Source organism: Rhodamnia argentea, chromosome 1, assembly GCF_020921035.1.
Source record: "Rhodamnia argentea isolate NSW1041297 chromosome 1, ASM2092103v1, whole genome shotgun sequence".
Classification (NCBI taxonomy): domain Eukaryota; kingdom Viridiplantae; phylum Streptophyta; class Magnoliopsida; order Myrtales; family Myrtaceae; genus Rhodamnia; species Rhodamnia argentea.
In genome coordinates, this window is record NC_063150.1 from 29,791,936 (window position 1) to 29,804,672 (window position 12,737).

General features: G+C 41.5%; 3 protein-coding genes and 1 pseudogene across 3 annotated transcripts in view; 1 reads left to right on the forward strand and 3 right to left on the reverse strand.

The window, feature by feature from the left end:
• LOC115726011 (GDSL esterase/lipase At5g33370-like) overlaps positions 1 to 12,737 on the reverse strand; it is a 31,166-nt gene that overhangs the window by 14,568 nt on the left and 3,861 nt on the right. The window lies entirely within an intron of this gene.
• Positions 1 to 12,737, reverse strand: part of LOC115733816 — a 30,581-nt pseudogene that overhangs the window by 13,976 nt on the left and 3,868 nt on the right.
• Positions 8,197 to 8,961, forward strand: LOC125316415 (germin-like protein subfamily 1 member 13). Its single transcript, XM_048284728.1, has 2 exons — positions 8,197 to 8,314; positions 8,402 to 8,961. Exons 1-2 carry the CDS (start codon positions 8,197 to 8,199, stop codon positions 8,953 to 8,955), a joined length of 672 nt encoding a protein of 223 aa, XP_048140685.1. The 3' UTR covers positions 8,956 to 8,961.
• LOC115729883 (two-component response regulator 24-like) lies at positions 10,408 to 11,347 on the reverse strand. Its single transcript, XM_030660508.2, has 3 exons — positions 11,315 to 11,347; positions 10,757 to 11,056; positions 10,408 to 10,649 (listed from the first exon to the last, which is right to left on the reverse strand). Exons 2-3 carry the CDS (start codon positions 11,027 to 11,029, stop codon positions 10,473 to 10,475), a joined length of 450 nt encoding a protein of 149 aa, XP_030516368.2. The 5' UTR covers positions 11,030 to 11,056; positions 11,315 to 11,347; the 3' UTR covers positions 10,408 to 10,472.

Consider the following 12,737-nt stretch of genomic DNA (forward strand, 5'->3'; position numbering starts at 1 on the left):
AACGCGCATTCAGCAACCAAAAGACAATGATTATCGAAATTATTCAATTATGTGACCACTCAAGCTTCGACATCTAGCCGGATCATTTCTTTGAATTTAATCGAATGCTCACACACGTATGCTCAAATACCCTGGCCCATGGCCGTTTTGTGCTAAATCATGCAATTTGATCTCATATGTGATCGTATGAATGCACAATTCTATCGATTGACAAATCAAGCAATTTGGGGCGATTAACCTCCAATCGGATCCCCATGGCAATCAACAGTCCATTTCGGCATTCAAATCCAACAATTCAAGAATCATTTAATCAATCGCACGCTCGTCTCTAACCTATCGCTCGCTTGCGATCAATTAATACCATCGATCAATTCTAATCATCAATTAGCTATAGACAACCTAGCTATTGACTAACTTAACTAATTATGTCATTTAGCTTAAGCCACGTTTCTATCTAATCGGACCCTAATTAAACTACCTAAATATCTTAATTAGATAATTAATCTAATTCCGAACGCAATTAGCGTCCTAACCGAGAGTTATGGGCTAACTCATAAATTAAACTAGCTCGAGCGGACTCGACTCGGGCGGCGACGACGAGGTAGCGACATCAGGCGGGCAGCAAGGCGACAAGGTGGTGGTAGCGTCGTTCGGGGCCGGCATCGCGCAAAGGAGGTCGAAGGAAGGAGGAGTTGTGCACAATGGGTGGGGGGGTCGCACGCGTGAACAGGAAGAGGAGGGGGAGTAGGCACGCGGGGGGAGAGAGAGAGAGAGAGAGAGAGAGAGAGAGAGAGAGAGAGTGTGGGTGAGTGGGTGATGAGTTGACTTAACTTGGCTTGGAGGTGATTGGTGGGTGGGGTGTGACTAGTGGGGCCCACCTTGGAGGGTTTGAAAATTTTGTCTTCTAGCACATAATTGGAGGGGCAAAAAGGGTAATTGGCATTTTAGGATTGAACAAATTTTTGGCGCATTGAAATGAGGGCATTTTGGTCTTTTCACAGGCTAGGATAGGTCTAGAATAGGCTCGGGCGCAAGGAAATAAATCCAAAAACGTGGTGACTAAGATTTTCGATACCTAATCTAAATTGAACGACAAATCGAGAATCGTCCAATTAATCGTCACTTACGTCCTTACAGTCCGAAACTTTATACCAACCGAAATCCAATAATAATCCTTTTATTGAATTCTGGCACTTAACAAAGGATCTAATTTTTAGGTCGTCACAGCTTTCCATCTACAGTATTGACTCAGCTGGAAATTATTTCCCAAGAATGTCGTCACACATTAATACAGTTTATAAGTGTGTATGCATCTCTGTAGGATAAAGTCAAAATGCCGAATGAGATATTGCATAGATCTACTTCCATAAGCTATCAATTTGTTGATGACATACCAAGGAGAGCCGGCAGATAAAACAGAACTAATCCTAACGACCTGATGTCGACCCCAAAGGAGTACTCAAGATTGTCAGAGTGACTCGATTAGGTTCGGTTCTCACGATAACTCAATGTCATAAGCCTTGACTATTCCCTCCATTGGTATTATTTCTTCTTGCTCCAGTTGCATGGAAGCTCAGAGCGGGGAAAATTCAAAGACACACCACGCAAAGCGATGAAGTTCCTGCGTATTTCCTTTCAAATAGCTTCAACTGGTCCAGGTTACTTCACTAAAAGGACTCCCTGAGGTTTTGTATGTAGAAAAAATTAACATAAATTTGCAAACCCCCGAGGTCTAGTTGTTGTGACTTACATTTCATGGAGTTAGGTGAAGTGCAAAATCAAATAATCGAACCCAAACGCCATTGGACCAGGCATGTGCGAACCTTCCTCAAGTGAAACCTAGTGAGGGAATTTATTAATTATGAAAAGGTGTCAGATAGTGTTGGAGCTGTGTCCCAGTGCTGCTGCTGTTTTTCTTGTCGTTTTAGTTCTTTTTTTTCTGTTTTGCAGTCAAGTTTGATTTGTTAGGTAGTTAGTTTGTTAGCTATTTTCTAGGAAGTGGAACAAGTCAGTTTTTGCACGTTTGTGTGCGGTTCAAAACAGGTTCTTATTAAGCTTGTAATCGACAGTTTTTCAAAGTTAAGGTTTTTAGTCTTCTATTCCATCTCTCTCTGTGCAAACAGAAAATTTGTGATAGCTGATTTTTTCATCAGCTTTAACAGTGGTATCAGAGCTATTGTGGGATCTTAAGGGACTGTGAAGTGAGGGTAAGCAAGCCCGCAAAGACAAAGCCGATGGAGGCGGGATCAAGTGGATTCTCTGCAATGGCTACTCCGGTCTTTACTGGGGAAAATTATCAAGCTTGGGCTATCAAGATGACAGCATTCTTGGAGGGTCATGATCTATGGGAGGCTGTGGAGAATGATTATGAGATTGCTCCGCTTCCAAACAATCCGACCTTGAATCAGATAAAGTTCCATAAAGAGAGAACCACAAGGAAGGCCAAGGCAAAGTCTTGCTCGTATGCTTCTGTCTCACCCCATATCTTCACAAGGATCATGAGATGTGATTCCGCAAAGACAATGTGGGATTACTTGAAGGATGAATACGAGGGAGATGAGAAGATAAGAAGCATGAAGGTGTTGAATCTCTTAAGGGAGTTTGAGAGACAACGGATGAAGGATTCAGAGTCGGTGAAGGAATACTACGATAGGCTGATTGAGATAGCTGAAAAGATCAGAGTTTTAGGGACTGACTTGAAGGATGAAAGGCTGGTTCAAAAGATCCTGGTGTCTCTTCCAGAGAAGTTTGAAGCCACCATAGCTTCTCTGGAAAATACAAGAGATTTAGGCGACATAAAGCTTGCAGAATTGTTAAGTGCCCTGCAGGCACAAGAACAAAGAAGACCGATGAGAAGAGAAGAGCCTGTAGAGGGTGCACTGCAAGCTAAAGTGAAGTTCAATGATGGAGGCAAAGGGAAGAAATGGAATCAGTCCAAAGGAAATGCAGGTGACTCCAAGTTTGCAGCGAAAGAAGGAAGTTCTAGTGGGTCCGGCAAATGGAAGAAGAACAAGAAGCCTTGTCAACACTGTGGTGGAACTACTCATCGATCCTTTAGATGCTGGAGGAGGCCCGATGCTAAGTGTAGAAGATGTCACAAGATGGGTCACATGGAAGCAATCTGCAAAGAGAACAATCACCAGCAAGCGGGAGAAGCACAGATAGCAATGAATGAGACCGAGGAAGAACGCTTGTTTGTGGCTTCCTATTTCGGTTCTCCTGTTGAGAATGATGCATGGCTGGTGGATAGTGGCTGTACCAATCATATGACTAGCAATTTGAAGCTGTTTAGGAGTCTAGACAAGTCAGTCGGGTCCAAAGTCAGAATTGGCAATGGACAGTATATCGAAGTGCAAGGGAAGGGTACAGTGGCTATTGAAGGAAATCGGGAGGTGAAGCCGATTAGTGATGTTCTCTTTGTGCCAAAAATAGACCAGAATCTATTGAGTGTTGGCCAATTAGTTGAGAGGGGCTATAAAGTGAAGTTTGAAGGAAAGGAGTGCCTCATTGATAATGCAGATAGCAAGGAAGTGCTGAGAATGCCAATGAAAGACAAGTGCTTCCTGTTCAAGCCACAGGAAATGCAACAAATGGCTTTGAAGTGCAAAGAAGAAAATGCAGAGCTATGGCATAAAAGGCTCGGACATGTTCACTGGAAGAACATGTTGTTTATGCAGAGGAATAGCTTGGCGGATGACTTGCCAAGTTTGGAGGAGGAATTTCCACGGTGCGTAACTTGTCTTCTTGGCAAGCAAGTCAGATTTCCTTTCAAAGGAGGAGGTTGGAGAGCATGTGAGAAGCTGCAATTAGTCCACACAGACTTATGTGGACCTATGTCCGAGTCATCTCTCAATGGGAGCAGGTATTTCATTACTTTCATAGATGACATGACTAGGATGAGTTGGATTTACTTTACGCAAGCCAAGTCTGAAGTTGTTGATGTGTTTGTGAAGTTCAAAGCCTTAGTTGAGAATCAGAGTGGGAAGAAAATCCAAATGCTCGGGTCTGATAATGGTTCTGAGTATCTTGCTCACAAGTTTAAGTTAAAGCGTGAGGAAGCGTGCATTATGCAGCGGTTCGCCCCCTATTCACCTCAACAAAATGGGGTCGGTGAGAGGAAAAACAGAAGCATTATGGAAATGGCCAGATGTATGATGCAGGAGAAGATGTTACCTAAGAAGTTCTGGGCTGAGGCGGCTAACACTGCAGTGTTCTTGTTGAATAGATTGCCTACAAAGGCCTTAGAGAGGTCAACACCTTTTGAAGCCTGGTATGGTGTTAAACCTTATGTAAAGAATTTAAAAGTTTTTGGGTGTTTGTGTTATACGCATGTTCCTCGGGTCAAGAGGGACAAGTCGGATCAAAGAGCCGAGTCCGGAGTCTTCATTGGATACGGTCTCCAATCAAAGGCTTACAGAATTTTTCAGCCTATGACAGGGAAGGTGATTGTGAGTAGAGATGTTGTTTTTCTAGAGGAAGATGAGTGGAATTGGATGGAAGAAAAGAATGCGGGGACGGAAGAAATCTGCGAGAACAACAACCCGCAACAAGCCGTACGGGTTGATGAAGTTGTGAATGGATTGGAAGATACTATGGATGATATGCCGATAAGAGGCACAAGGTCACTTGCTGAAGTTTATGAAAGAAGCAATGTGGCAGTGCTTGAACCAGCTAACTTTGTGGAAGCTAAGGAGGATCAGAAGTGGATTGCAGCAATGCGGGAGGAGTTGACAATGATTCGGAAAAACCACACATGGGAGCTCGTTGTGAGACCATATGACAAGAATGTGATTGGGGTTAAGTGGGTGTTGGGAACAAAACTTAATCCCGATGGTTCCGTCAATAAACACAAAGCTAGACTAGTTGTGAAAGGCTATGCTCAGATATGGGGAGTAGATTATTCTGAAACTTTTGCACCTGTTGCAAGACTTGATACAATCAAGCTACTTTTAGTCATTGCAGCAGAGAAGGGGTGGCCTATATTTCAGCTAGATGTCAAGTCTGCATTTCTGAATGGAGAGCTTGAAGAGGAGATTTTTGTTGAACAACCCTGAAGGCTTCGGTGCCAAAGGGCAAGAAGAGAAGGTATACAAATTGAGGAAAGCTCGTATGGATCAAGCGAGGCTCCAAGAGCTTGGTATGGAAAGATAGACAGATATCTGCGGGATTTTGGCTTTGTAAGAAGCTTGAGTGAGTTCACTCTTTATGTCAAGAAGGTGAATCACGGTGTTGTAATTCTGTCACTCTATGTAGATGATTTGTTGGTGACAGGGAATGATATGGAACCGATAGAGAGGGTGAAGCAAGGTCTGTTTGCGGCTTTTGAGATGTCGGACTTGGGAAAGATGGCTTATTTTCTAGGTCTGGAAATCAAACAAACTTCACATGAGATTTTCATCCGCCAAAAGAAATACATGAAGGAAATTTTGAAGAAGTTTCAAATGGAAGATTGTAGAAGTGTCGGCACTCCTATGGCTACTAAGGAGAAGCTGCAAAAGAATGATGGAACAGAAGCGATAGATGCTTCAATGTATAGAAGCTTGATTGGATGTCTCATGTATCTTACAGCAACTAGACCGGACATTCTATTTCTTGTGAGTGTTTTATCTAGGTTCATGAGTAGTCCTAGTCGGTTACATTTGGTCGCTGCAAAAAGGGTCTTGAGATACATCAAAGGAACATTGTTCTTTGGTGTGAAGTTTAGGAAAGGCCGGAAGTTTAAGTTGCGGGGTTTTTCTGATAGTGACCGGGCTGGCTCGGTAGATGACATGAAGAGTACATCCGGGTACTGTTTCACTCTTGGTTCCGCTTGTTTCTCTTGGTGTTCCAAAAAGCAGGAGATTGTAGCTCGGTCCCACTGCAGAGGCTGAGTTTATAGCAGCTCTCGCAGCTGCAAATCAAGTTTTGTGGCTGAAGAAGATAATGAAGGATCCGTGGTTGAGTTCGGTGATTGCATTGAAGTTTATGTGGACAATCAGGCTGCTTTAGCAATATCACAGAATCCAGTTTTCCATGGAAAAACCAAGCATTTTAAGATCAAATTCTTCTTTCTACGTGAAGTGCAACAAAGTGGTGAAGTTAAGTTGGTTTATTGCAAATCAGAAGATCAGCTTGCAGACATGTTTACAAAGCCACTTCAGGTTGAAAGATTTGAGCTGTTAAGGGAGAAAATTGGAGTTTGCAGCAGCAAGCGATCCAAGGAGGAGTTTGTTGGAGCTGTGTCCCGGTGCTGCTGCTGTTTTTCTTGTCGTTTTAGTTCTTTTTTTTCTGTTTTGCAGTCAAGTTTGATTTGTTAGGTAGTTAGTTTGTTAGCTATTTTCTAGGAAGTGGAACAAGTCAGTTTTTGCACGTTTGTGTGCAGTTCAAAACAGGTTCTTATTAAGCTTGTATTGGACAGTTTTTCAAAGTTAAGGTTTTTAGTCTTCTATTCCATCTCTCTCTGTGCAAACAGAAAATTTGTGATAGCTGATTTTTTCATCAGCTTTAACAGATAGCTATTACAGAAAACAAACATGGTCAGATCATAGTACTTGAAATTCCATTCAAGACTTGGCCTAAATGGATTTAGTCCCCGGTCATTGCACCACTTCATGAAGGTTGGTGTTCATTTCTTAATCTGAGGAACAGGAAATCAACGGACATGTGCTTGTAGTTGTTGTGGAATGACTCGTACATTGTGTTTAAAACTAAATATGCATAGTAGTTGCAGATTTGCCAATTTTATGCTGCATATCATGCAGAGGCACTGTTCTGGGTCAACAAATCGTCATCCATGAATGGAGCACTTGTTGCCATGCCTCATCAAGTAGATGACCTAGACTTATCAATGTATTCAGCTGGACATAACTTGTTTTCAGGAAAGTTCAATATGGAAAAGTTCAAAATAAGTGGGAGACAAAGACTCGCTGTAACCAAATCGGAGTCCCCTCCCATTTTTTATATGGAGCAGGTGTTCAGTGGAGAATAGAGAGCCCTGAAGCCATAGAATTCCAGTATCAACAACGGTTCGGATGTGAAGCTCACAGCAGAGGTACAATTTATGAAGTCACCATCATCTAGACAGACATCTTCAACAACTCTCCCATGTATATTAAGAAGTATTGCTGACTCCAGGCCAGAGCAGAGCTGACCGGAGTTGTGCCTTCTGTTTATTTGCTATCTCTTCGTCTGACTCATCATGACTAGCATAAAGGTTCCGTTGTTCATCCTCACGAGTCCTGATCTTTGCTTTAGCAAGAACTTCAAAGTTAAAAACAGTAAATTGAAATTTGGTAGTCTGGGGAAGGTTAACTTAGTTGTATGTTGTTTCCAAACAGTAAACTCATGACCTTCCTGATGCATCAGTTTCCAAGAGAACTGAGCAATTTGCAAGATTTACCAGTCCAAGAAAGTAAATGCATTATACTGTCTATCCTCAAGTAATTTGTCTCGTAAGCTCAGATGATTAAGGTACTGTGCATGAAACCATAACCTTCTGTTCATTAGGTTTTAAAGCAGTGGCAGCTTGCGACAACAGTATCTTATTTCCAAGCTCCCCATGAACTGTTCTCGAAAGAAGAGAAAGTTATCACAAGCATCATTTGACAGGTAAGCCCCCCTAAAGGAAGGTTGTATATCTAGGTTTGCCCAACAAGAGAGTGCATTGCTACCTAGTTTATGGTTATGAACTTTGGTGCCTGCTACGTGCAAATCTAATGGAGTCTCCAAATTATACATCAACAGGGTAAATCAGCAACCTGAAATTTTTCCAAATTAGCCATGGCCTGTCGATTCAATCTTTCTTCAGATAGGAAAGTGTTAGAAGGAGTTGGTTCGTGATTGATGACGCTCCGATGAGTTGTTGCCAAAGAATTGAAATGGTGAAGAAGAAACAATCAAATCTTTGCAATAATTGGAGTTTAGCACTTCCATATCAGATAAAATATGAATTCTTTAAGCTGGAGAAGAGGAAATCAGACCGGCTGCCTCGTCAAAGCAGTTGTTGGGGAACGTTGTTCTTGGACTTAAGAAGGAGAAGAAAAATATATAACCTTTAAAGACTTGGTAAGCTGCAGAGCACTTTGTTCGATAAACTATACTGAGTCCAAGCACTGTCATCTATAAATAGACACCATGTTACCATGAAAGACAACTCACTCCTCCCTCGAGCAATCATACTTCTCAACTCGACATCAGAGCGCAATTCCGTGTCCAACAATGAAGTGTCTTCCAATTAGCTTTCTCATATTGGCCTTGGCAACTGCCACTGCTTTTGCTTATGACCCTAGTCCTCTTCAGGACATATGCGTGGCCACCAATGACCTCAACTCTGGAGGTTGGCGCACAATTCTTGCACTATTCCTGTCTTTCAATCCCGTCTTATGACGCCAAAGCAATAACAGGAATTTTTTTTCTTATGCAGTATTTGTGAATGGAAAGTTCTGCAAGGACCCAAAACAAGCAACGGCTGATGATTTTCTCTTCATGGGGTTCAGGAATCCTGGAAACACATCGAATCCACTTGGATCAAAGGTCACACCGGCTTTCGTCGACCAATTTCCGGGACTCAACACTCTTGGAATATCCATGGCTCGCATCGACTTCGCTCCCGGTGGCCTAAACCCTCCCCACACTCACCCACGAGGCACCGAGGTTCTGGTCGTGGTGGAGGGTACGCTACTTGTTGGCTTCGTCACTTCCAACCAATTAAACAACACTCTCTTCACCAAAGTTCTGTACAAGGGGGACGTGTTTGTTTTCCCAATCGGCCTCATTCACTTCCAGTTGAATATCGGAAACACCTATGCACTGGCCTTTGCTGGTCTTAGCAGCCAGAACCCAGGAGTCATTACCATTGCTAATGCTGTCTTTGGAGCAAAGCCACCCATTTCTGCTGATGTTCTCACCAAGGCCTTCCAAGTGGACAAGAAGGTTGTTGACTACCTCCAGGCGCAGTTTTGGTACGACAACAACTAAACGGAATGTATGGGTAAACGTAAAAAGAAAGATTAAACAGAATAAAAGGTTGCTTAGAACAATAATTACTTGAGCATACGGAAGATCAAGGCATACTATGTACGTCATGTATGACCGGTTTGTAATAAAAGACAGTTATTTAACATCATCTCTCCAGTTTGTAATAAAAGAAAGATCTTTACCATCATCTCTCTCTCTATGGGTAGCGAAGATAAGAAAATGCGCACCCGGCCTGGAAGTGTGTGACAACATCTAAATTATGCAGAAATTGGAAACTAGTTATCTAAAATTATGTGATTCCCAGATCAAAGTCCAATGCTCTCACAACTGTATCGCAAAAAAGAAGTTGCATCAATGATCACTCACATTTACAGTCCTAGCAATCGGAAAAGCTGGCAAGGTGTCCATCATTATCCAGGAAAGCAGAGTCTTAGAACAACTTTCCTGCTCAGTATTGTCGGTCACTTCGAAACCTTAGCTTCAGAACAAGGTAACTTTCTTATAATTAAACGACCAGACTAGAAAAGAATTAATTGCACCCTTAATCCTCAACTTTGCCATGTCTTATAAGCTCCAGAAGGCACTGGAATATCAGTGAATGCTCATAAACACATTGGAACTGAAACTTCCTTTCAATGGCGCTGCAGAGAAGTGGCAGCTTGGGAGAAGAACGGTATCTTTTTCCCTACCATCCATGAACTGTACTCGGGAAAAATGCAAAGTTAGAAAGAAGGCCCTGATGGATGAGGGACCAGCAACATTAAATGTTTAAAACACCAGTGATGCGCTTACTGTTCATGAAGGAATACTTATTTTATCAAATTTTTGTGAAAGGAAAGGGTGCAATGCAACCAAGTAAAGGTTAAGAACTTTCGTATTTGGTACCAAACAGGGGATATCGAGAACAATTATTTTCAGGATGAAGATAGATATGGCTATAGTCTTTCCTCTTGCAACCTAGATAAACAATTCAATGTTTTTGACACATCAGACTGTCGAAGAAGTGGTCTACACTTGATCCTGTTGCTTTGAGATGATGCTAGAGAGTTCTGATTATGTACAAGGAAAGTGGTGAACAAACAATACGAGGATGTAGAAATCATCCAAGACCACTTCCATATCAGATGATGTGCCTTCTTCTAGCTGGAGTTTGCTATGAGAAAATCAAACATAAATACTTAACTAATCAACCAAAAGCAGAAAACCAATATGAACTTCAGGAGTAACAGAAAAGAATATCACATGTTGACAACATACACCAAACCCTTGGTTGATCAGAAGCTAAGCAAACAATCTCCATCGCGCAAGAGAGCATAAAAAATTACAAATTATGTAACTCCTTTTGGTTAATAAGCAATAGATATAACCAGTGAATGACTTGAATGATTACAAAACTCATGTTACCATGCTCAGTCATACATCTATAATTTAAATAAACCGCACGAACCCTATTACTCTATATTTTGCAGGATCACTCATTATTCTTCCCTTAGCAATAAGCTGGCCAAATCACATCTCTACTTCTTTTTCTCCAGGGTTTCAACAAGAGACTTGAGCTTATCAGCAGTCAATGGCTTCTCAAGGCACTCATCCAGACCCGCCGCCATAAAAGCTTCCTTGTCACCTTTGGAGTCCCGTGAAGTCAGTCCCACGATCATGCTCTTTGCCCCCATTGCTCGCAGCTCCCTCGTCACCTACATATGCGAATACAAGGAAGAAATCATAAATTGTATGTGTAATTGACATTGGGCCTGTGTATGTGTCAAATACGAGATAGAATGAAGAATTAAGTAAATTTTACTTTCGGGCCATCCTTGATGGGCAAATCCATCTCCATGAGAATAATATCAAAAGATAATCCAGAAAGGTGACGATCCAAGGCCTCCTTTCCATCTGTGGCAATCTCAGTCAGGATGTCTTTTGCAACTTTGAGCTGGCAAAAAAGTGTCTCAAGCACCCTACACGTGAGCACGTCCTCATCCACAATCAACACGGATAGCTTTTCTCTCATCAATCCAGAATTATCGCGTTCCCTGCCACGTCCACTATCGATCCCAGTGCTGGGGCTCGCCATTGTCTCGTGTCGCAGGAGCTCCTTTTCCTGGAAAATAAATTGAAAATATTGAAGATCAAATGAGTTCGAGTTCTAGATGGGTTTCCCAGATGGAGAATGAAAGAATGTCATAGTATCCATCTCAATGGTGATGCAACAATGAAAATGATGACATTGATCAGTAAATGGTGAGCGATAAAGGAGAATAATAAGCAAAAAGGCGAGAAAATATAAGATAGAGATCATGAACATGCATGAAGATTTCTATGATATAAATAGATCAAGATCTCTATTCTACGCCTTTACTTTTGTGGAAGAGGAGATAGTAAACGAGAGAAAGCTCTAATCCTTATCATTTCAAACAAGCGCAGCAACTTAGGTGTATATATAGTGAAAAAGAGGATGATAAAGTTGTATTCTTTTACATGATCCAACGAGTTGATTCTCCATAATGGCGTAAACGGCATGGTCAAGAAGAAAAGCACAGAGTAGATGCATAACTTCAGATTCAAATGTATGATTCCATCATGCCAAACAAGTTGTATTGGTAGTTGGCCCTCTGTTATGGCTCGAGAGCTGTTTCATAGCATTTATCCGTTACCTTACGCGATTTCTGGCTGATGTAGAATAGCAGCGGTGATCACACGGAAGTTTCCACGATTATGGTGTCACATGGCCGTTTCGGCGATGGGATAATACCAAGGAGAACATAACTCGAATCAAAGTGCTTTTCCATGTTAGGACAGCACAATTTGCCTTAGCGACCTAGATAAACAAAGATGAAAGAGATTCCTTGCTTAGGTTTGGACTATGGTGCGTTTGTTTCACGGAAAATTAATTAAAATTTGCAAACCGATTGACTATATCACGTAGAAATTAGCTAAGAGAAAATGATTTCATCATCGATAACATTTTATGCCTAAATATTTTTTAGGGTAATGAAAATATTTTTCGCTTATTCATTTTAAGCGATATAGCCCACCATTTTTCGAAAAGTATTTTTCAAATCTTGAATTTTTTGTGAAACAAAATCACCCTAATGCATTGCCGTAGCTAGTATATTTAGACGAGTTCTAGTTTTGCATGATCTAAAGGCCCAAGGGTTGTTGTGGGCTGGGCCAATATTTTCCTGTTTGCCAGGCCTACAACATGGAAGATTAGAGACGGGCACCGATTTCACCTTCCAATTCGTAGGACTCTCCATGCAGGCCAATCCATGAATTCCATCGATGGTAGGAATATCTACGGCTCCCACTACAAAAAAATACAGATTTAGCCACGAAATATGTGCGACGAAACAATTTCGTCGCTAATTTGCGAAGAACATAGCGACAAAATACATATTCGTCGCTATTTGCGACTCAATTAGCAACGCAACGATTCGTCGCTTATTAGCGACACATTTAGTGACGACATAAAAATTCGTTGCTAATTTGAGACGAAATTAGTCACAAACAAGTTTTCGTCGCTAATTTGCAACGAAATTAGCCACGAAACCAATTTCGTCGCTAAATTGCAACGAAAATGGCCACAAAAAAATGTCGTCGCATATTAGCAACGAAAACGGCCATGAAAATATTATTCGTCGCTATCATTTTGCGACAAAAATATTATTCGTCGCTGTTACTTTGCGACGAAAATATTATCCGTCGCCAATTAGCGACACAATTCTACGTTGGTCGCTAATTTGCGACGAATATATTTTTTCGTCGCAAAATATTTTTTAAAA